At 39.6% G+C, this 25620-nt stretch overlaps 1 protein-coding gene across 1 annotated transcript in view; it reads right to left on the reverse strand.

Annotated features, from left to right (window-relative positions):
- The window catches only part of PARP8 (poly(ADP-ribose) polymerase family member 8), a 113212-nt gene extending 87773 nt beyond the window's left edge, over positions 1-25439 (reverse strand). The window contains exons 1-2 of the mRNA XM_026062972.1: positions 25024-25439; positions 24081-24135 (exon numbers count right to left, since the gene is read on the reverse strand). Coding sequence (XP_025918757.1) covers positions 24081-24135; positions 25024-25114 — 146 coding nt within the window. The 5' untranslated portion in view covers positions 25115-25439. The remainder of the gene's footprint in view (positions 1-24080; positions 24136-25023) is intronic.
- Positions 25440-25620: the final 181 nt, after the last annotated feature.

The following is a 25620-nucleotide window of genomic DNA, read 5'->3' on the forward strand; positions in this document are numbered from 1 at the left end:
ATGCTTATGATTTTCTCCAGCAGAATGTGTACAGCACGCAGATATGTATGAAGTGACAACCACGGAGACAAAGCAAAATAAGCTAAAACCAAGGGGGAGTGAATCATTCCGTTCCACCCTGACTGAGAGGCCAGACGTGGAAACAAGGAAGGTGAGCTACAGTGGTACTGAGGGATCTCAAAGTTAACTGAATGTTTGGTCCCTGAGAGAGCAGCTTCATATTGTGTTTAATTCAACCTAAACAGGGGGCTGCCACCGAAAAGAGACATCCCTTTCTCTCCCCTCCTCTCACTGCTTTCACCACTCTCAAGACCCAGCCACCCATTTCACTGCCTCCCTTGCGCTGGATCCAGTGACTGTGCAGCATAATCATTAGCTTTCCAACATTTCAACTCCCACAGCCACTTTACCACAGGGCAATCAAAAAGCAGCCTCTGGGCAGCAGTCTGCAGTTAGACTGGATTAAGTGCAACAACGAATTATATTCTGAGACTGAACAGAGTCTCTGCACCAACACTTTCTCCAATGTTTCACCCATTTCTACCTTGAATTTGCATCATCTAACTTAAATTTTCAGATGTGGATAGTAGCACAAATGAGAGATCATGCTGGTTATGGAGAATTTTTTTCCCCATCTAGTCACAAACTATAATGAAAAGCTTTCAGATGTATCAAGGGATGTCAAAGTCCCCAAGGAAACAACTAGCATGGCCATAAGCATAAATTGTGAAATTCTATTCTTGCAAATCATGAAAAAGCTTAAGCACTGAAATGTCAAGTCCTGAGGTATATATCCATGAGGACTTAAAGTACCATCTGCTTATGTATTTCAAGGAAAAGAGAAATGAAAATGCTCTTGTACAAGCAAGGGCAATAAAAGAAAAAAAAAACAGCCATGAAGGTTGGTGGGCGGCTAAACTGTCCACCCTGTAATTTTCAAGCTAGCCGTGGCAGGTGTGTACACAGAGTTCAGCTGTGGGAGCACAGATCAGCTGGTGTCGAAATTGCTACTGCTCTTGCTGCCTAACTTTAAGATTATAACGATGACAAGCTTTGACAGTGCTGATTTAATATCGATAAAGTTCCATGAACTAATTAATCTCAGAATACAGCTATGAAATAAAGTAATGTTATCCCCATGCAATACTGGTGAAATTGAGGTACTAAAASAGCTGACAGTTAAAACACTGCTTTCTTGCTTTCAGGCATATACTACAAAGTTGCTTTTGTAGGAACAAAGTAATACTCTCTGCAGTAAACTGAACTAAGCAAACCGATCACTTGTTCTATGATCACACAAAAGATTATGGAAACGACAGCTGAAAGGCACAAATAAATGAAAAATAACCTAGTATTTTCAATTTTTGCCAACACAATTGCATACCATATGCTGAAAAAAAGGAATTCTTTGGTGCCGAAAATATACTAACATCCCTACCAAATCTCTATAGTAAAGTCCTGTGTAATCAGTCATGCATAAAGAAAAAGTAGCCTTTTAAAAAAATCTTCTATGCTTATCAGATTACATCTGGCAACACACTATGCAGTCATACCCATACAGTAATCCTTCTGAAACTGATAGTTTCTTTCTCCAAAACTGCGTTCAGAGCACAGAGATAGTGTCTCCCCGATGAATGCCTCAGATTTTCTTTAGGGAAATACACTACCCAGAAATTCATAACGTGAAAAAAAAAAAATTGTTCTGCTGTGTGATTCTATGACGGGTTTGGTGTGCAAGATGGCAGCAGCTCTAACTCAAGGAGATGAATGCTGCATAGCGCCACGTGCATTTTTTTCAAGTTTCAAGTTCCCATCCAGGCACACAAAAGAAAAAAAGAAAGAAAGAAAACAGAGACAACTGAAAGCAACATGCAGGACAGAAGGAATTAGAAAAAGAGATTATCTGCTTCAGGCATCCACAACCTTTGTTTTTGGAGATGAAAAAAATGCTTGTACTACTAAAAGCATGACAAAAATATTACAGTAGCATTCAAACAACTTAGTTAAGAATGACCAATGCAGGGGAGGAAGGAGACAACAAGCAAAAGCTGAAAATGCTGTCTCTGGTGCTGTGGGTGAATCTGTATAAATAAAACACATGAATTCTGTTTTGCCTTTATGAGCTGCCTCTATTTTTGTATCTAACAGCTGCCTTTCACTGTGTATTGAACTGTGCTCCTCCTGATGAAGAGAAATAACACCAACAAATTTGTCATAAAAAACAGTAATTAAGAGCTAATAAGTAATGAATCAGGTTGTGTCAACACATAAATGGTTTCTCTGTCTTCTCTGCAAAAGGTGGTAGGTCTGAAGATAAAAAACTTCACAACAACCAAAGAAAGAGAGCAGGGTCTGATGCTGCCATTTGCAATCTTGGCGGATGAAGGGAAGGACACAAAGTCAGAAGAACCAAGCCAAAGACAGCCAGAGAGGTATGGCCTTTCCCAGCAGGTTGGCAAGGCTCAAACCCAGGGCTCAACCAGGGCTCAGGGAAYGTGACTTAAACACACACAGGTCAGCACAGGAGGCTTCAAGCCATGGCCACAGTATGCTTCAGAACAGTGAAGAAATAAGGCAGGGAACCAGCTGTAGGACTCTGCTGGTTTTGTCTGTGTAATACCACCCAAGTTAAGCATAACTGACACAAAAAATGTATGTTGTACCTATCCTACTGGTTTCCTTTTCTTCTCACTTGACAGCTACCTGTTAAACTGTAAATCCATCCCCAAGGTGAGACTCTGGAAGTAAGCAGTGCAGAGCTGGAGGCATCAGCACCAGGATTAGGACTTCTGCGCTCCATGGTCCCAAGCCTGGGAGGATAAAACAGAGTGCCTGCGCCCAGAGAACATGTTGGGAAAAAAGAGTGGTATCCTCTACAAAAAAAMCTGACAGAACAAAGAAACTTGGGAGCACATAGCTGTAGTTTACAAAACCCAAACTCCATTTCCTGCAGTGTGTATGGAGGAGGGAGCGTCACCAGGTGTAACAGCTTTGCTGCTCGGTGAGAAAACAGCCATCACAGCAGCTCTGCAGCTTTGCTTGTTGTCTCCTTGTGTTCTGCTCCCTGTCCTGGTTTACCCTCTCCTTACTGCCTACCACCACTTCCCTTTAATGGAGCACCCACCCCAGTGAAGAGATCAAGCTAGTAAATCTGACCTGCTTCTAAAAAGTCTCTACCAATAGAAAGTGCATTCCCCTCCAAATTGCTTTGGTTCTCTGAAAGACCAGGATTTAGCTACTCCTATTAGACACTGCACAAACAATGGTGCTTTTCCAAAACACCAGGGATCATTAGGTAGAACTGTATATTAAAGCTGAGGACAAAACACCCACCTGGGAAGATCTGACAATGGAGCAGACCTCCCTAGGATGGTTAAGCTGAATTCACACTCTCACCATCTTTAGGATACATGATAACCCTTTCCTGTCAGACAAAGCATTTCTTGCACACTCAAAACAACATTCACAACATAAAGAAGGCACAGCAGTAGAAATACTTCTCACAGAAGGAGGACTATTCATTATCAACAGCTATTTTGTACAGAAAAGCCTCAGGTGCCTTAGAAATAGAACCAAATACCGGCAGAGAGGCCTATCTGTAGATAGAGGCCACTTTCACAGTAGCATCAGAGCACTTACAAAGTTCAGAGAGTCTAAGCTTTGATACAGAGAATAATTACTTATACATATGGGCTTCCTACACAATACAGCAAAGAGAAGACTAGCATGACCGGTATATCTTGCCATTCAGATACAGCAGTTCTGCATGGCAGGAGTACGGTGCAGCCGCTCTGCTTTGGAAACGGGACTACCAAGAGACTTTAGTGGTCATGCAGTTTCAGCAGAAGATTTTAACGAAACATTTTGGAAGGGACAATGTTAAGAAACAACATTGGCAGCATCCATTTCCATAAGTCTTGTTCCTATTTCAGAAAAGAGGAAACTCTTTGATACCGCTGATGTTCCTACCACTGCCTTCAGAGAGTAAGCAAATGATGGACTCTAAACCATAGCACTGCACTGCTCTAAGACTGCGCATCAGACACTTTTCTTTAGGAAATGTATATAGTTAAAGCAGCAATAGGAATGTATGTTTTAATTTTACAGTGTCTCAGCACTGATGGATTAAATACATGACAGCATAAAAATTTCATTCATCTTCCAGGTCCACTGAATATCTGTGAGTTCCCATTGCTACCAGAAGTCTTAAATTAAAAAGAAAGATTTGAATGAAATTAGATTCTCCCTCAGACATACTTTTTCCATGTCTGTCACACAGAAGGTTTATTTTAATATTCCAAAGTGAAACAGTGGAAGCAAAGTATCTTTTGGTCAGATAATTAATCCTCTGAAAAATAAAATAGAGAATACTACCCTAAACTGACTTAATTTCCCTGAACAGTGCCCCTGTTGTTTATCACTTCACCAAATAAGGCCTTTGTTTCATTCATACTTAGTGACTACACCTCTAAGAAACATGAAGTCTATAAATGAAAGTAATCTTAGGAACATATACAAATATTTGTTTAACATGTTTCAATTATTCATTAAAACATTTGTATTGATTTTATGCAAATCCAGATAGGTAGGAATTGTTATAATTTTAGGATCAAAGTGAGCTATAGTCTGAGATGTGGGAAAGGAAGCATACAAAAATATTCAAAGAGAACAAGTTTCTTCTCTTCTTGCTTGGTTATACTTACAGTCAACATTATTGATTTCAAAGGAAATTGTTCCCAATTTAAATGTCATTAGTGAGGGGAGAAAGGGACCTGCTGAGCTGAGAAATAATTAGCAACTTATTTCCTTCTTCCTGTTCCTGTGGGGGCAAAAATTCTCACAAATGCCAGTGTCAGTGCAAACTGCAAACAGGAGCTTTGGGAACATGCACTCACATTCTTTTAGTTTATAAGTTCTTGAGTTATCAGTATGAAAGCAAGGTACAATGTTAGGAGGCAAGTCATAACAGTATGTGCTGTGAACTTTCATTTCTCGTAGCAATAGAAATGTCTCCAAATGCAAACATTTCCGAAAATCTTCAAATCCGTTCAGAACTCACTTTTCTCCATCTCTTCTCCATTTTAACTCATGCATGTCCCAGCCAGAAGGTACTTCTCTACTTCAAAAGGAACTTGAAAAGCATCAAGGATCTTACCTTTCTAGTGATGCCAATTCTTGTCTTAGTTGTATAATTTTTGGAATAAAAGCATACCATATGAGAGCTTCTTTTAAAATATGCATAACAGAGACAGCAATAGATCCATACCTCACTGCAGCTTCTATAGTTAATTCTGTCTACCACAATCTCCACATACTTTTGTAGACTTCATTCTGAATCCTTATCTGAGCAACCCCCACTGTAATCTCTTTATTCTAGTAAATTTATGTGGATCAGGATTGCAATTCATATTTAAAATCCCACTGACAATTAGACAGATGTTACAAACCTCTCCCTCATCTGTATGCATACAAGCACGCACATATTCAGTCTTCTACTGTAGCTAAGTATTTTAATAGGAAACCTAGGCTATATACAGCCAAAAGCTGTTCTATAGTTAATACAGTTTTAATTTGTTTGCCTGAAATGAAAATGATAGTTCAGCCAGGAGTTAGATCTAATCATTGCTGTTACAGTTTGCAATAAAACTTATAAGTTATAGTGACACAACTGAAGTTAAAGCCAAATTTTAATCTGTTCATGGTACATAACATGGTTTTCCATGCCATCATTAAAAACCTCCTTTTCAGTTGCCTATGACTTTGTGAAATTGTACTGTTTTAGTGGAAGTTTCTCAAACTGGGTATAGCTACCTTGAGTGTTCTTAAAAAAAATCTAAAATGGGCCAATTATTTCTAGGAATGAGACTAAAAGAAAATACATTCTTTATCCATATGAAAAAATTACACACATCTTTGCAAGATTTGGAGTCCCCATGCTTTAGAGCAAGAACTTAACAATCAGCAAGAGAAAGACATGCGTCCTGCCCTGCCAACATTATCATAATTCTTATAGTATATAAATGTATGTACTTATGTGCAAATGCATAACACATTCTAAGAAAATTTGCCTTATTTTATATAGCTGCACAGGCTACATATACAATTACATACTATTCTGAGGATTTTTTTTCTATTTTCTTTTCTGTAGTCTGTTTCAGTCCCTATAAATATAGCAGCAAAATGTATTTCTCTTTACTCCTTTTTCTAGCCTATTTTAATCATTTTGATGTACATTTCTTAAGAACATACCACATTTTAAAATCTCTTTTCTCAAGAGGGTTTCTTTTTTTTTTTCAGATGCTCACATGTTCATATTGTTGGCATTTTCTCTCTGACTCAAGCTCTCACACCTGTCTTTCCATTTCCCCTTCCAACATACATGTGTCTATCTCTCGGTCACCTTTGACAGTATCCAGCCATCTTCTGCTCCTTGTTCTCCCCCAGGTTCTCCACCACCTTTTCACAGTCTCTTTTCATCAAGCCCTTCTCTACTCCAATTCTGGTTCTGACTACAGTGAGGTAGCACACCCTTTCCGAGCACACTCTGAGAATTGCTTACATATATCTAGGATGATATATGGCCTGAGTTAGATTTTCAATTCATGTAGCTGTTGGAAGGTATGAAGGCACACATGGGATGGTGAGCGAGCATTAATCCTACAATGTCCCAAAGCATCCCAGTGAAGGCAGTGACATTGACGGTCTCCCCTGATGGCACTAAGCCTTTCAATCTGTGGACTAATTAATGAAATGTGACAACAGCATTCATTAAGATGTGAGACACAGGCCAAAGCTACATTAGGGCAAGATTTGCATAATCATATTGCTTTAAAATGGACTTAACAACACTTCTCATTGTTGAAATCCACAGATGTCTACTGTGATGCAACTATAAGTCATTTTGCCCTATACCATAAATAACATCTTAAACATGCTTTCAAATATCTAAATGCAAGTATTAGCACTCATACAGTACAGTTCCCAAGGTTCATAAGCTCATAATTATATTACATTGTTTCATCAATGCAATACACATCTGTGAAAGATAATCTAGACCTCATTCTCTGTTGTCTCTAACTGTAAAAAAATACCGTCTGAGAAGGAGAAGAAAGGAGAGCAGAAACTGCTTATAAACAATGTTGCACCACGGCAGTTTGAGAGAAGTTGTAAGACTGAGATATATTTATTTTGGGATCTGAATACACAGACTTCACCAATGAAAAAAATAAGTTGTTATTTTTTTACCGATGAAGTATATTCTAGATGTCAGGGGTTTGTATATCCTTCACAATTCAGTGGCTCCAGAATCTCACGCAGATGGTATACAGGAGCTGCAACTGTCATTTTACCCAAAAGACCACAGCAAAGCAAGAATCTCACAACTATTAAAAGATGGATTTAGAGCAAGATTCCATTGAAAAATACATGAAGCCATGGCAATTGATATCAGATGTGCTTCACTTCACAAAAGGAACTCATTAGCTGACCCCAGAGATGGAAGATAGAACACTCATTAAGGGATCTTTTAGCACATATGTTTCTAACCAGCAAAGTTTCCTAAGCATCTGTATTTCTGCTCTGGAGCCTGCCTAGAACTGCCTATGTCCAAGCAGTCTTACAGAACTAGTCACAGACGTACAAAAAGATTAAAGGATCTTGATACAAAACTTTCGACCCCTCTGTGGTGAAATGGCAAATGAGAAGCAACTTGGACAATGCAGAGATTTTAAGAAACTTTCAGGTGCTGGGTTCCTCAAACAGCTCCAGTTCTGTTTTTACGCCAGAACAGGCTAATCATGGTGCTGAAAGAGCTGCACAGTCTCACAACGAAGCATCTAATAATCTGCAAGTTAGATGTTCCTTTACCCAGGGGACTTCAGCACGAATGCATTCTCAAAGTGCGTCCTCCAGATCAGCCCCACATAAACTACTGAAGGAAAGGGAACCACTGCCACAAAACATTTAGCTGTATTTTGGGACAAAACAGCTGCACAGATACCTAAAGCTTCAAGACTCTGGATAGGAGACAGGCACATAAATTCCCGGAGAGGTGTTTGTCCTGACATAAGCCTGACAGCTTTTTCTACTGACCACCTTTGGACATACCCTCTTTATTTGCTGACTTTATAAAGCCTACTTTATAGGCTTTATAGTAGACTTGGCAGCCTACTAGTCTTACTGGAAGTCTAGGTACCTAAATCAGGAATGCATTAGGCAGCTAGTATGTACAGTGAACTAGCTATAGGGCTAGTAGTATGCGTAGTGAGACAGGTACAATAGCAAATGAATAAATTTCATTTCACAGAAATTTTGAGAATGGTACAAAAGGCATAAGTTTTTCTTACATAAACACTACACCACATTTTTACTAGTATACTAGTACTTGCTCAGTATATTCATCCATCTTCACTTTCCATAGAAAATAAAAGTCTTATATTTTATTCTTAAAAGTGAATGTTTTCACCATATTGTTTCTTAAGACATCTCTGCTGTATCATTTGCTATTTTACTGCTGTAACTGTGAAGTATGTGGTTATGAAATAATGAAAACTGAAAGTTCAGTAACCCAACTTCCCATCATAAACATAAACATATGTTTACATGAGGAACATAAATATTGCATATCACATGTTGGAAAATCCTGAAACAAATCTTGGATAAAGTAGAATCCCTCACAGCTTTAACTAATGGATAGTCCACTGATCATTTATTCTTTTCTCACAATGCTATTCAGTATGTGAGATGGTCAGTGTTAATGAAAATAATACTCACAAAGGAAATGCTAAGTATCTGAAGCCTCTGTAAATAAATATATATTATATGTAAACATAAAGTTTTTTTAGATAGATAGAAGATGGCCAGAGAAACAGACAGGGTTAAGTTCTTCAGGTGTAAATAAAACCAGTACTGTTACTTCAGTTTTATGCAGATGACTGCAGCTATTTGTAATAAGACAGCAAAATAAATCAAAGTAATTCAAACTATGAATGGGACTATTTCAAAATGAAATTTGGCCAAACAGGTTAAGTATTTGCCTCAGTTACTCCAATAATCTCTAACTGAAATCAGTGTAATGATAAAGGCAAAATATGACCATATATAGGAAATTATACTGCACTTTCTCACTAGTTTGGCTCATGTCATCTCAATTTACATAGTCTTGAGGTGGAGAAGAACAGGCTAAATGCAGAAACCTTTTCTATATTCATGTTCAGTCAAAATACTAATCAGCAGCAAAATGGGAATGATTATGTGATAATCTCCTGGAATTTATCAAGGACAACAACACAAAACCCTGCAGTTCTGATCAACTGACTTCAAAGTAGAAATAATCTAAGCAGGGAAGTCCCAGCATCACCCTGGGCCAATCATCATTCACCTGACAATTCAAAAATTTTTCACTAAAGAATATTATCTGGTTAATTACAAGCATATTGAAATTATTAGACATTGAAATCACCCTGAAGTCTGAGAGCTGTGACGGATTCTCACTTAGTAACAGCTAATATCCCAGTCAATGTTACTGTAATTCTAGAACCGTGTATAGCAATGTAACAAGGAACTTCAAAATATTAGGGACAGAACACCTTGACTATTTTATGTATTTGATCCTTTAATGCATATCAATCACATACATAGTTTATAATTTGTTAATTTGATTTAGAAATATTAGAATAAGATGTGGCATTGATCATCCTCAGCCATCAAAATAAAATGAAACAAAACCTGACAATATATCTCTGAAGGAATAATGCTACCATAATATGCAGCATACCTGACTTCAGTTTCCTGCAAAAATCCTTCATTATCACTAAAAATAAATGGGAAACAACTCATAGAGAAAATACATAAGTAAACAGATACTTTCTTTTAGATTGAAGTATATTAATTGTAGATGAAAGTACTGCAATAAATATCAGCTTATTTGTCTCTATCGTTTAACACACAGTTTAATAAAGATGCATTTCCATATACAGCCAAACTGAAGTGAATGAAATTGCTACCGCTTTGCACTGATGCAACTCAGAGCTGAATCTGGACCAATGTCTTTTTTTCTTTTTACCACTCCCTTCAGATTTCTCTTCTATAGTCCTTCATGCAACAGCAACAATAGCAAAAAGGAAACAGCGAACCTTTTCCTGTTACAAGAATCTAACATGTACGGTCACACATTAGCACTCCCAAGAGCAATGGTGCAGAACCGCTGCCACACTCCCGGCCATTGTGGCAACCTACCAGGAAATTGAGGGGCATAACTGATTTGCACGTACATTTAAAAAATGCACACAGATTTTAATCAGAGAAAAAAAAAGTTCTAATTATGAAGCGTTACAAATGTATTCAGAGCTATAAAAACTCTGAGCAAGAACAAAGGACAGAACGGTAAAGAGAAAGCTGACACCACTTGTCTAAAATCAACGTGCATGCACATATTTGATATGGTCTGGAGTGGCTGCATATGCTGCAGGTTTGTGCACATTGGGTTCTATATAAAATTTGTAATGGAAAAGAAATATTCTCTGCTTAGCTCCTCACTAGGAGAAAATCCTTTATGCTCAACCTCAAGAACTCAGAGCCCTCCGGAACGCAAAAAGAGCCAATGAGAAGGGGCTGTCATCCAACTTCAGCTGGTTTTTCTCCAAATTTCACAGACACTGAACTCAGGGAATTCCCCCTGTTTGCCAGATAGACTTTTTTGTTTCTCACTGAAGTACTTGATGACTTAGTTTGCCTGAGTGCATACCCCGGAAGGGTACCACAGTGTCACTGCGCTATCTGTTAGCAGTCATGACTTGTCCTGACATCAGCGGAAACGGGTGGTTCAGAGGCGCGCGCGCTGCCGTGGCAGGGTGCCAGTCTCCTGCCCATCGGAGGTGGGCTGGCTGCGGGAGAGCGCGAGTTACCGGGGAGCCAAGCTATTCAGTCCGGCCTCCCCAGCCCGCCAGGAGCAGCTCTGTGCCATGGTGTGAAACCTCCCCGATCAAAGACAGTCATTTCGGGTAGCTCCCAGTGCTACATCTACTCAGCTGCGGAAGAGCAGCCTTCGGAGGGGTTATGCACACAACACTCACTCTCCTTCCACCTCCGCGGCTGCACGGGGCACTGCCCGCGCGGTGCCTACAGCCCCTTCCCCGGCTGTGCCTGACGGCTCGGACCGCCAGGCTAGCTCGGCCCCTATGGTCCTGCCCACTCAAGGCACACCTCACCCATCCTAAGCCCATGGGGCTGGTGACCTGCACAGCCGGCAAAGCTGGTTTTAAAGTCTCGCCTGTAATGAAAAGTGCAGACGTACTTAAGGAGTCTGGCTCGTGCTGGTGAAACTCCACCAGCTGGTTTACAACAGGAAGAGGGAAAAAACTTTCATCTGTCACATAAATCATTACAGAAGAAAAACAGCGAAGAAAAACCTCAAACAACATCAGAGAGGACAAAAAGTTGAGGAAGTACCAATTATATTACTGGACAAACACATTAAAAGGATGTTGTAATGATCCCCAAAACAAGTACCAAACACCCTGGAAGTTCGGAATTACAATCAATAGCACCACACACCTAATAAAGTATGTGTTGTTATTGATGGAAGTATCAGAAGGGTTTCTGTATTGAACAGTGTACAGAGTTAAAAAATAGTTGCAGGAGGGGTGTTTCTGAAGGCCCAGTGGGAGTATTTTTAAAAGAGTAACTATCCTGTAAACAGAGGAATGGGAAACCATATGAAGCAGTATGTATTTTCTTATTTGCTTCACAGTTCTATTTAAGATATTTTCTGTGATTCATAAGAATTTAAAACTTTTATTGGTTCAAGCTAAGATGTGTTGCTATACTGTGCAGCATCAACAGTAAAAGATCCAAAATACAGTTTATTTCTAAACATCTCTGTTGAGTCTTACTCAGGTACAATAGAAATTTAAAAAACATCCTGGTTAAAACAGATTTTTAAACCTAACTCAGCAAACAGTTCAGACTGCAGCTGCAATTATTTCAACAGTGATTTTTTTCCTATCCACCCACGTATTAGACACCAGAAACAGAATAACGAACATCAGTGAACATGTGATCTCTCTGATTAAAAGTCTGAGCATCCTTTGTTATACTGGTGAAACTTCCCAAGAACTGAAATAAGCATTTCAGGACATATATATATAKATAGATAGATAGATAGATAGATAGGTATAGATATAGATATATGAATGAAGAGAACTGAGAAATACCTGATCTCTGTATTTTTAACTAGCTCAGTAGTTACTGAATACCAGCTATTTCATGCTTCTCTGCTTTAACAATATGAACATAACGGGTGCTAGTTTTTGCCAGAATAAATCAATATGCAAAGCAGCCCTGGAAAACTAAAGGCCAGAAGAAAGAAAATGGAAAACGACAAGTTGAGAAGGGATGCAAAGAGAAGTTGTAAGGAGCCCACGCTGACCAGTGGCATGGCCAGAAATGGAAAGGGCATGACCGGGATTGGTGTGAAACCATCTCTAACGTCTGCTGGTAAAAGAACTCATCATCTCCCAAAGGGGGCTGCAGAGGCAAAGTTTTCCGGGGGCTGGGGCCTTCCCTGTGCCAGAGTGATGCTGTGGGAACATCCACGCTGCACACAAACAGGAAAGTGCTCTGTCGAGCTCACCCTAGCGCCAGAAGTGAAAAAAGAGACCACCGCAGCGTCTTGGCTCGTGCCTTTGCTAGCAGGGTTGCACCGTGTTCACACCTGAGACTCCAAGACCACACAGCTGAGAACACCTGCTTGTTACGTGGGAAACCTCTCAAGTCTCTGTCACGTCAGGCATCCCTGCCCCGTTTTTTCCCCCTTTCAATACAAGCCATTCCCAAAGAACATAATTTATATCTCACTTTGTCAGCTTCCATGAAACTTGTCCTTACCCGCCATCTAAAATGCAAACACAGATAACATGCAATTTCACTTTGCTATGTATTCACACTTATACATTAAACTATTCTATTAGATGTCATTGAAGACACATGTTGCATTTATATTTAGCTTTGCTCTATTTAAACTTCTTTAACAAGTGAATATAATTATAGATCAGATCCTCAGTGCTATAAGTTGGCATGATTTTACTGAATTCAATGGTAATTTGTCAATTTAAATCACCAGAGAATATGGATAATGCTACCTCACATAACATACAACAGAGAAATAACATGGGATAAACTACAGATGGAAATGTGCTGTAAACAGCCAGAATAATAGCTAAATGCTCATTAATATCTGCAATTTATGATGATATGATCAGAAATGATGGCAAACACTTCTACAATGTGACTGTTACACACTCTAAAATACACCTGGAAGCATGCTTTAGAAATTGCCATGCCAGACAAGACGTGCCACCTCTCACAGAGGCCTTATTCGATACTTCAGAGACTTGACCAGCTGTGCTCCTGGCTCATTATAGCATATTAATAAGGGAGGAGAGAAAGGAGTAGGTAGCTTGGGCAGGAGCTTTTCTTGACCCTAGATGACGATGAGCTTATGTCCTCCAGCAGAATAATCAATAGCCTGTGTAATTTTTATCCTGACTCCTGTAACTGCAGCTCCTGCTCCCCTCACAGATGGCAATGCCTAATCCTTATCAGCACATGAGGAGGTCAGGGCCTTCCGTGCATCCACGCCTGCCTTGAAGCCAGGCAGTGCTAGATGTAAAAAGTATTTACACCCCGTATCTCGGTGTGTTTGTTGTCCTTGACAAAGGCCAGTTTTTAGCTGAACTACAGGATCAAGATGTGTTTCTTCATGCCTAAATAAATGGTAGCACTTTTACAAAGTAGTACTTTTTAACATCTATTTATTGATGTTTAAACATAGAAACAATATAGTCACCAATCATTAACAACAAGAGGGACAATCCCCCCAAAATAAACACATATCAGTAAAATACAAATTCAAGTGCAGAAAGAGCCTAGAGTCTCCCTCCTCCCATCTATTCCCCAAAGTGTGGTTCAGAGGGAAAATGCATTTCTTCTAATTCACTATACATAGCTAAACCCAATAAATATAGGGATTTGATACGATTTGTCACTTTGAATAGGAGTAACAGGAAACAAGAAAAAAAATGTAATAGCCAAAAAATTGAATTTGTAAGGTCTTTTCAGATCAATATTACCTAGCAAAATACCTTAATAAGAAGAATTCAACTGGTGGCAGCTAATCCCATGCAATTTTACTTCAGTAGTAAAGGTAGCACAGAGTTAACCAAGACTAAAGTTTGATGTAAAAATATTCCCATCAATAGCCAAATTTGGCCAAGGAACATTGAGAAAGCAGCACAATAAGCCAAATGTTATGCTGCTTTTGTGTAATACAGATACTTGTAGCAATATGAAGCATGTGCAAATAGGTCTGCTGAAGGCAGGAGAACTTGTATCTTCGGTAGGCTGATTACTGCAACTCTTCACTTCGTACTCTGGAGACCAATACTAGCTAATTTAAAACTTCTCTTTGCCTGAGTTAACAAAACCAGCGTATGCCCAAGGAGATTCTTTCAGAGGTTATGGTCCTCCTGTTGCCACCTAAACATTTCCAATTTCACTCTTCTCATCACCACTGATAAAACATGAGTCCTTTTTCAACATACAAACCCACAGAATCCTACTACTGAAACTTTATTCCAAGCCTAATAAGCCTCCTTCTATATGACGGTTAAAAGTCTTTATAGCAAAATAATTCTCTCACTCTACCTTCTTAAAAGAAAAGAATTAATAAGCTCAATTTTCAGCTGTGACCTCATTACAGCTACGGTGATGTACAAAATGTAATATACTGAGATGTAAAATTCATAAAACCTTGTTAAACCATTAGACAACCTTAATTTATTTAATTTCCCATCTGTAAGGGAAGGCTGTTGATAGTGTCTGTAAGTACTGCATTAAGTTGGTAATTAAATGTATATTTTTCAGAAGTTTTTAATATTTGGAGGTTGTATTTTTTCATCTGAAATACTGTAAAACACAGTTCTTTTATGTTATTTCCACTGTCTTGTACAAATATATATTGATACAATCAGTTTTCACACTGTTTTAACATGGGCAAAGCTAATATGACCCTTTTAGGCATATTCACAGGGTAGTCTTTTTTAAGAAATTACCATTTCTATTTCAACTGATGGCTGTATCTACAAAAAGCTCTGAAACCATTTTGGGACTTAGTTTAAGATTTAATGCTGATTCTGAGTGAGTGACAGGTAAAGAGTTTTTCATGTGACCTAGCAAATTATGTTCTTAAAAAAAGGACTCTGTGACAACCTGGTTTTTGGATGCTAAGGCTGAAAAAGCCACAGAAAGAAGAGCATAGTTTTGACAACTGGCCTTCTATCTTTGCCCTCTGCAATGCCAGCAACTTGATAAGAATGCATGAAAGAGAGCTTTTTCCCTTAGATAAATTGCAGGTCTCCTGCCATCGATGAAAGTACTTAAAATGAGAATACATCTTAAAAGGTGGCAGTATTAAAATAGAACACCAGTCTTCCTAACTCCCCCAGTGTGAAAAATCACCTGCATTTCCATTCACTAGGAGTACAGTCATGGCCAAATGAAAAATTCAATAATGCTGCTGTAGACCCAAGTGAGTCCCAACACATTAGTGGAATTAGTCTGGATTTACACAGCTGTAATTGACCCTCAGTAAGTACTTTTATGATAATAAAGGGCTTCCTGTTTTTAACACCTTTATCAACTCTGGCTCCTAATCTGCCAGAAATGCATACTAATTATTTTCTTATCTTACTGTATGTATGCTTATGAGTGGGTGAGATCCTCCCATAAAAGATGAATTTTTCAACATTAAAAAGGGGAGAAGAATGAAGGAGAATGAACAGAATTGTGAAAAAAATAAAATAAAATATCCTATCATTTGCAGAAAATTTAATGACCTGGAATACCATGTCTATCCTTTAGGCTATGTTTTCTACTTGAGAGCAAATGCTGTCTGTCATACAGGTATGGTCTGCCAGTAAGGTACTAACCTTATTAGGTAGAAACAAACCAGTTGAATAGTGAAAATATATCCTGGCTTCTAGTTTTGCTCTTAAAATATGAAAAATTCTTATCTATAACCATAAGATAAAATATCCATTTAGAGTAACATTTATGAAACCAAGATTCCAAGACAGCATTCGGTAACCTACAAGATGAAATCTGGAATGCTATACAGGAACTGAAAGGAACTTATTCTTTAATGACACACTTTTTTCTTTTTTTTGCAAATGTATATTGCTATCTTTTGCACTCTCTTTTTGCAAACAGTTCATTTCATTAGACAGGAGACATGCTGGTGTTCCTTTTAGCTCTGGTCAGTGCCTCAAGTCTAGAAGGAGAAATCCAGATGGCTTGCTAGTTTCTTTGAGCTTCCTTTCTGCCCTCAATTCTTCACTCAGGACAAGTTCCCACTGAGCACAACACAAGTCTCTCTCAGACAAACTTTGTTGAAGGGACTCAGCTCAATAATAACAGCCAGGATAAGCCAAAACCTTCTACAGGATTCACACCAGTACTCTGCCTTCAGTTGAGTTGTGGAAACACACTCACCCTCCAATGTTTTACTTCCTCTTGCCTAATCTGAGCACACGCAAGACCATGATTTACTCCCACTGGATTGCATAATGTCCCAAGCATTTATAAAGTTGTTTAGCCCTTGTGGTAGGGGAACACAGAGTCTGACGTAAAGCTCTCTGGAGTTAATGGGTCTTTCCAGGAGATGCCTGATTCATAAAAGCTACGATTGTTCCCAGTCCTTATGCAAGGCTCTTTCCCACTTTTCCTCCCATACAAAGAGGCTGGATGCAATCTGGCATTTAGACTGCGTGAGCATGCAGAATGCTGCGAAGGGAAGGCACGGGAAGGAGAGGCATTTTTGTATCTTCCTTAGTCTCTCTTCTTTCAATGAGGTTTTTACTTACTTCTGCACTGGATAGTAGAAGCTTATCTTTATGAGTCAATTTTACCCTGATAAAATGAGCTCCTTTTCCTGAGCTGAGGCCAATTCACTGAAACATGCTGTAAAAATCCTCAACCTCCTGTAGCAAGGAGGACATTAATTCTTAAGAGCTATACTCTTGACTGTGATTTATTTAATGCCAAGGCAGAATTATATATTGGACTCTTTTCTAGATTTCCTCAAATTTCATCTCTCTCTTAGTTTTAATTGTAACTAAACTGAACTCTCCCAGCAGTTTAAAATTTACTTTCCCTCTAGCTGCTGAAGCTTATTAAAGTAGGTATTTTGATTCTAAGTGATTAGACTCTGACTCAGATGAGAATTCATATGCTGCACAGTAAGTAATTCATGGAAAAAAAATGCCAACAGGTATCTTTGGATCTTTATTTATGAACACTGAAAAATATGGGATATTATTAGATTCTAACAGGAAAAATCAGAAATGGCATTAGTTCCAATACAAACAAAAGTGATCTAAATGAATATTGTCACAGTGAACTAAGCTTTTAAATTTATTTGTCTTATCACATTAACACTTTAACAATGACAGCCTACAGGTCTATTTTTAGGTACTTAGTATGTTAAAAAATGTGATGAAAGCAGAGAAAGAAGAAGTTACTGTAAACATTTTCTGTAAAGACATTCAAGCACTTCTCTGCACTCAGTGCTGGTGAAACATTCAAACAACAGCGCATACATTGATACAACAAAAAAAACTGCATAAAAAACCTGTTGTTTTTTAACTGCGCTAAGCAACGCACAGTAATACTGAGACCAGTATGTGGTGTGGGAGTTCAGAACTTCTGAAAACTAGCCACATACATTTATGTGCCTAAAAACACGTTGCACTGACAGAAAAGTAGACGTTCACAATTTGAATATATTGTTCTTAGTATCGGTATAGCAGCTAGCTGAAAGGAGATAGCCCCTCACTTTACCAGACTAGCAAGCGATCTCTGCAAAACCACATTCTCCCTAAATCTCCCTCACTGATGGGGATTCAGTTAATTTCAGACACCACTGATTCTCTAACAGCAAGGCAAGAAGGATCTGTCAGAAACAAGACCATCTAAAAAGGCAAGCTCAATGAGACCGTGAGTAGAACAGAGTTATTTTGCTTTTCACAAACCCTTAATGTTGCATTTAATTGCTTTTCTACTATAGTGTTTTATTAGAAGTCTTTTTAGGATGAATAATTTGTTAAGTTACACCTACTATAAATTTCTCATAGTATCTATCAAAAAAAATATTATCTATCGGACTGTACTGTAGGTTTCAGGTGCAAAAAAATACAGTCAGTATTAGAAGGTACTATTAAATTGGAATAGGTATGTTATCAGGAATTCATAGAGTAGGAAGTGCTTGCTTTAAAGAGAGATTTTACAACTGAAGTATAATTAATACCTGACACAAAACTGTTTTTTATAAGTACCCAAGGCTGTATTCAACATTACTTCATCCACAGAATCTTTAATGAAGTAATGAAAATAACAATGAATATCAGATCAGGGCCGGTGCAGATCATAGCTAAAACTAGACTGATGTCCCATATTGCAGATTTATCCTCCAGAAGCAGGTGTAGTCCTACCAAAAATGCTAAGCCGTATTTGATAGGAAAGTTAAAATTGAAAGAGGACATTCAATTTTCCAGGTATTTTGGAACAGCATTAAACAGAGAGTTAAGAACAAGATTGTGCATCTAGCTTTCATCCCTATCTTACCGTAGCAGAGAGATATTTTTGGAACCTAACTACATACTTAATATCCTGAACACTAAGTTGAGCATAGTGAACAACCGTCAGCAGTAGAAGACAACCTATACTCACACCAGCACAAGAATTTCAGCCCTTCCTGAGCACTGTATTTATGGACCTGTATAAAACTGATTCCAGCTACACTAAAATCATTCAGAGCAATGGATTCCAGAAAAATCAGTTTCTCATCTTCTTAAGTCATACTTTTATGGACACTTTCACCTCATATTAGTCACCAATGCTTCAAAGAAGAGCAGCCCAAACTTTTCTTCCCGATCCTCGCATAGCTCCCTTCCTAAAGCCAGTAAAAGCATTTTTTCGGCCATGCAGTGAACCAGACAGATGAACTAAGTTAAAACTAACCTATCCAAAAAAGGCTGGTCTTAAACTGGATCACTTTGGAAAAGAAAGGCAGAATCAAATTGTTCAGAAAATGTTTCCATTTTGACATTTTCAGATGGAAACATTTTTATGTTTTGGTTTAAAAATGTCTTTCAATTCTTTCCTTTTTTGCTACAGTACATTTAAGCTGAATGTAATTTTTAAGATAAAAACACACACCAATTAGCTTGAAACCATTTTCTTCATGGGTTTTTTGTATTTAAGACTTTCAGTATTATGAGAATGACACCAGAATTTCAAAATCATTCATTAAATGGAATCCTGATGTAGGCAGAGTTTTATTAAATTAATTTAAGTACCAGTAGGGGATGGGCCTAAAAATTCAAAGAGCCTCTGGGGTGGAAGTTAGTTGAATCTATTTATTATCAAGTGGCTCACACACAGTGGACATGATGCACTTGGACTTCTGATATGTGGTCTCTGACTCTAGCTGCAGGTAGCCACAAGCAATTTAGCTACCCTTTCAGGGCCACAGCTCCCCAGCTGTGAAATATTTCACTGCTACACTGAGGTGTAGCCCATTTACAGGAGAATCTCCAGTACTACAATAATAAGCACTATGGATAACCCCTTGAATAGAAAACAAAAGCCAAACATTCAAAATCAAAACTATGTAAGTTAACACTCTGCCATTATTAAAACCAAAAATAAAGAGGAAGGAAAATCTTTACTCATTTTCTTAAATCATTTCAGACCAAAATTCAACTTCCCATGCATTTACAGAATTGCCATTATTATCATCATTCTGATCATGTAGGGAAAGCAGAACATCAGAATCCACTGTCCAAATGGGAGACGTAAATTTTGCCGACAAAATTAATCTGTGTGTTTAGCTCTTACAGGTCTTATCTTGTTTCTTTAAAATATGCTGTAGTATAAGATATGTTCACATGCACAGCCTTTATTGTCACTGTCCCTCACTGCCAATGGGAGTTAAGTACATATTTGAATAAAGAGATATATCAGAACTGATATGATGTCCTTGTTTAACTTCAAAAAAGAAAAGGGGAGAAAAACACTAAAAATGAAACATCTTTTTTTCACGGCAACCAGGCACTACTTTTATGTAAACCATGTCAAATGATACATAAAGTGAAAACAACTTCAGGGCATCATGCATTTTTATTAGAAAGATGACAGATCAGCAGTTCTGTTCAGTCTGTGGGATTTCTGGAGAAGCAATGTTTCATACAGGCACRCATAATAGGACAAAGGAGACAAGAGATTCTTAAAAAAAAAAACTCAACATGTTCACACTTTAATATCCTCTTTAGTTCCTGCAGTAAAAAGCATAAAGAATTCGGCCGTTTCTGATATTCTGCCAGAAGTAGTTAAAGTAGAGTAAATCTTGCACAGTCACAGCATCTGAATGAACACCTTACTTTATAAGAAATACCTCTCACCTTACCTCTCACTTTCTGACAATGAAATTTAAATGATTAAACTGATAGACAATCTGCCTCATATTTAGTGCCCATATTATGCACAAAGATGTGCTTCACTAATAAATTCCTAAATACAACCTTTCCAAACCAGGAAGCATCTCCACACTGTCAAACAACTGAAATAATTTAGAAGTGTGAACACAGTTCGGTTTAGAAAAAATGAAGTACTGTCCGAACTGGGGCAAAAATGATTAATTGAACTGCATAGGTAAAGAATTATTTATGGTAATTCATGCAATACAAATATGTTTGTACTTACAGAGATTCTTCCCTTCTTACAGAGATTCTTCCCTTCTAACTTCTCAAGAAAAATCCTGCACATGCAGGATCTGCTTTAAGCATATTTATGCCTACCCATCGATCATTTACACATTTATTATTTAATGCAATATAATAGCTTAATACCACCTAAAGGTCAAATGTTGAAACAGGTCTACATAATGAACAAAAAAGATAATAGTTCTCAGTTGGTTTCACTGGAAGCTCTGTACTTGAACAAAAGCTAAGGCATGCCCTCAAGGTTTGGTTCAGGACTTTACTTTGGGAATACAAATTAACTCCTCAGAACCTATGATAAGTGTGCTCTCGATCAGGCCTGTCTGCTTGGCTTGATCAGAAATGTGGTTATGTACCACCTCAATATTTGGATAGTGTTAATGTATAAAGGGGCAGTGCAATCAATCCAAGCAACAGGGAAAAATCTGATAAAGTCAGAGAAGTTGGCCCTCAGAAGAAAAATCTCACACAAATGAACTTAACCGTTTAAAAAACAAACAAAAATCTTAGGTCATTGTTATAACCAAAATTGTACTGGTACACTGACTTCCACAGGCTTATACTGATTTACTGAGAATCCGGCTCCGAGTTTTTAAATTAAAACCACTGAGAAATGGACTTAACATGCACCACTGGCAACTACAGTATGCACAGGAAACCTGCCAGCTATATTCAGCTTGCTTTATGCAAGGGTAAAGCAAAGAATTTTCCTTCTCAAATATAAAACATAGCTGTCTTCTTTCAGGTGTTTCTGGTCTTGTACCTAGCCAGAGCAGGCAAAACAAAGCTGTACTATACATTAACATTTGAGTGTCATAAAGGAACATCTAAAGGAAGCAAAGAAAAAGACCTAGTTCCAAGCATCGCTAGAGAATGCTAAAGTACTGATCGCATCCTGTAATCTTCCTTACATACCATTCCAACTCTTACAGATTTAAACCTGTTTCTCACTTTGAAGATTGAGCATATTCCCTTTGCCCATTACTTGAAAACCTGGGTTCATGTCAGGTTGGAAAATATAAACTCATCAGACTGAATATCTGAAGTATCATACAGGCTGATATTCAATCCATGACCTTCATTGCGTACCATAAGTTAATAGAGGTTTTGCCATATAGGGACAATTCCTGAGTGCAACAGTCAAAAAACAGGATCACCACACAAAAAGTCAATAGCTGTAGCAGTGTCGATAGGAAAAAAATCATGGCCAAGTACAAGATCTTTGGATAGCCCTCCTAAATAGATATCACAGACAAGTCACCACTGTTGAACGTTGTAGAGCCTGCACAGGAGTCCTGTCCAAAGGTTACACTTATTACAATATACCAATGTTCAGCCAGCATCTTTATCTAAGAAGAAACCACCAACTCACCCTTGACATGAGAAACAGAAGTTTGGCCCTTAATGGTTAAGGCTTAACGTTTTTCATTTTATGTATGAAGAAAGCTTACCACCATAAACTAACCACTCAGTACACCACTGCATACTAAGAATATTGTAAAACATCTCTCTAAATCAAAAAAACAAAGAAGCAGAGAACATGAAACCCTTATTTCAAAGTATTCTTTCTAAACGTCCTTAAAATGTCAAAAGTAACGTGAAATTTGAGTATGCACTATCTAACCCATCTTCATCAATTTCTCTAAGCATAACTTTTGTGCCTCTGTTCAACTTGAATTTGCAAGATCCTGTGACTACTTTCAAGTCAACAGCTTCCTAAGCTAATGATGACCTTAGTAAAAACACTAGGCTGTGGGATGCAAGGCCATCTTCTGTCTCTCCTTGTAGAAGTGACAATATTTTGCTTCGATGTTACAAACTAGTTTGTTTTCCATCAGTTATGCCCTTAGGCTTTTTACTTTATTCAGCTTGGAAAATGGAAACAATAGACAGGTTTCACTTCCTGGTTTCTTGCTGCAATGTTTAGATTACAAAACAGTGCAAAGTAACTTTCAAATTCAGTTTCTTTTAATTAAATTATAAGAAACAGTATTTCTGTAAGCTAATTTCAACTGCATCAAGTTTTCCAAAACTGTCATTTAAAACAAGACCAAACCAAAACTATGTTAAAACCCTAAATTAAAGAGTATACTTTAAGCAACCTGTAAATACATTTGATTCTGAGCTATTGGGTGAACTGTTCTGCTCCACTGAAAATGACAGGAGTTCGTCTTTCCTTCAACAGGAAGAAATAGGCTAGGAAGTGGAAAAGCATTTTTCTGAGCAGTCTAGAAGCCTGTGGCCCATCTGGAAGCCTGATCCTGCAGCCAGACCCTGAAGCATGCACAGAGCAGAACCGATGGCTACAGAAACGCTGCCTGCATCGCAAGGTTCACTTGCAAAGATCAGATTCCAGAATACAGTACTTCAAATTGACGTACCCTGGGAAAGAAACACAACCGCCATACATATCAGATGAACTATTTGAAAAATAAATAAATAAATAAAACCAGGATGTCTTTCCAAGGCTAGTAAGACTAAGTGATAAGAGAACAACTTAGCGTATACTGTAAATACCATATCAAGTAAAGGCCAACTAGAAGCCAGGGAAACAAAAAAGATGTGTGTTCCACTAATATGAGCTTTTAAATATGTTTTCTTTTGAAAACAGACAAACAAAACACATGATGAAATGTAATTAAAAGTGTATAAATGCACAACCCAATTTATAAACAAAAACTGGGATCTATTTAGAAATAATATCTAAATAAACATTCAATTAAAACAACAAATATTTTTATGTTATAAGCTAGACTGACATTTTATTTATTTTCTGAGTAGTTTAATTTGGTCAACTGCAGACAGCCTGTCATGTCAACTAAATATGTCTCTCAAAAGCAAGAGGATTAAATGCTGATGTGGTATTTGGCCTATTTGTTATTAAAATCATAACTGTCTCAGTTTTTTTAAGATGACTTAACTTCTTATTTCATATTTGTTGTATTGCTTTTGTTGTGTTTCTGTTAAGTTCACATATGGCAGAATTTCTACGTATACACATAAATTAAAAAATAGAAACAGTGAAGTGCCACAGAACAGAACTCAGAGGAAGAAGCCTCTGACAGCTAGGATCACCTTTCTGATCACCTCGCTCAACACTTTCTCCTCAGTTTACGTTTGGCCGAATGCAGATGATTTATTGATTCTCCTTGCAAAAGGAAGGGGAAAAAAAGCTTGACACCGTGTTGTATCAATGTACCTTACAGAAGCAGGAAGTGAAGTGAGTCATTATTGCAAAAAAAGTACCTTTTGGAGCCTCCAATGTAGGTGAAGGTAAAGGTGGAGTCTGAGTACCTGAAATCTGAAATACAAAGGGTTGCGTTATTATAACTTATCATCCGTTCTTTATTTTAGCGGCAGGAGCTGAGGTCTCGCAGACCAGGGTTCTGCTGCCGGTAAGGGGGGGCTAGCATGAATCAGAGGAAATGCAGCAACTCTTCCCCCCCTCCAGCCCCTTGCAACAAGTGCTCCGGTGCTATGGCAACGGCAGGAATTTCCATTGTCAGTAAAGGCAACAGGCAGCAACAAGCCAGGCTGCCGCTACGGCAAATCAAATACTGTGCAGAACCGTCGCCGGGAAGGCAGCAGCCAAACCGCGACGGTTTCGCACGGCACCGGGTCGCTGGCGGCCGGCCGCTCGCCCGGCTCTGCCTGCGGGCAGCGCTCGGCCCTAAGCACACGCCCGGGGCGGCAGCAGCGCGAGCGCCCGGGCGCGAACGCCGCGGCTCCCCGCGGGGCGCAGCAACCCGCGCCGCACGGCGGGCGCTACCGGACCCCGCGCCGGCTGCGCCAAGCAGCGGCCCTCCGCACACGCGCACATGCACACGCACACACATGCACACGCACCCATGCACACGCACACGCCAGAGAGGCACGGTCTGGCGTGTGGCCACTGCCACGCTCCCTGACTCGGGATGCGCCCCCTTTCCCGGCCGGCGTCTCGTCTCATCTGCCCTCACATGCCCTCGGAAGGAGAGGAGGAAGGAAGAGAAGAGAAGGGGGCTGATGCCACGCACAAGCAGGCTTCGGAGGCGGCCACCATCCCCCTCGCAATGGCCCCCGAAACGGCACGGCCGTGCCCGGGCAGGGTGCCCCGGACGGGCATGCCGCGGCCGGGGAAAGGGCCGGGGCGGGGGCGCCGGGGGCGTCGCGCCGCGCCGCGGACCTGGCGCCCGGCACATAAACTCACCTGCAAACAGGCAGTCCTTCTCCGCCTTGCACTTTTGGATCACAACGTCAATATCCTTCTGAATCCTCTCTTGTCTTGAACACATCCCCATGAAATAAATCCCAGGGGAAAAAAAAAGCAGTCTTTATTTCCACCCCACCCCACCCCCCGCTCTGCCAGTTTTAATAGTCCAAAAGATGGACCCTGGGGCCGGCGAGCAGAAGTCTCCCCCAGCCCCGAAGTGATCCGCTCGGCCGGGTGGAGGACGGAGGAGGAAGGCGGCGGGAGCCGATGTTGCATGCCCAGATGTGCCCGCCCAGATGTGCCGCCGCTGCCGGCGGATGGCAATTTCCTCCTTCCCTGACAATAGATCCAGCGGAGGTTGGCGGCGGCGGCGACACGGGAACCCCCCACCCCCCAGCCCTCAGGGTTTTTTGGGTTGGTTGGGTTGGGTTTTTTTTTTTTGAGGGGAAAAAAAAAGGGGGAGGGGGCAAAGCCAACCCGACAGCTCACATCCCTGCCCCCTCCGCCACCAGCGGCGACCGCCGCGCAGCAGCAGCGGTGGGAGCCCGGCGGTGGCGGCGGCGGCGCCCGCACCCGGTCCCTACCGGCGCGGGG

Source organism: Apteryx rowi, unplaced genomic scaffold (assembly GCF_003343035.1).
Source record: "Apteryx rowi isolate R43461 unplaced genomic scaffold, aptRow1 scaffold_197, whole genome shotgun sequence".
In the NCBI taxonomy this organism is placed as follows: Eukaryota; Metazoa; Chordata; class Aves; order Apterygiformes; family Apterygidae; genus Apteryx; species Apteryx rowi.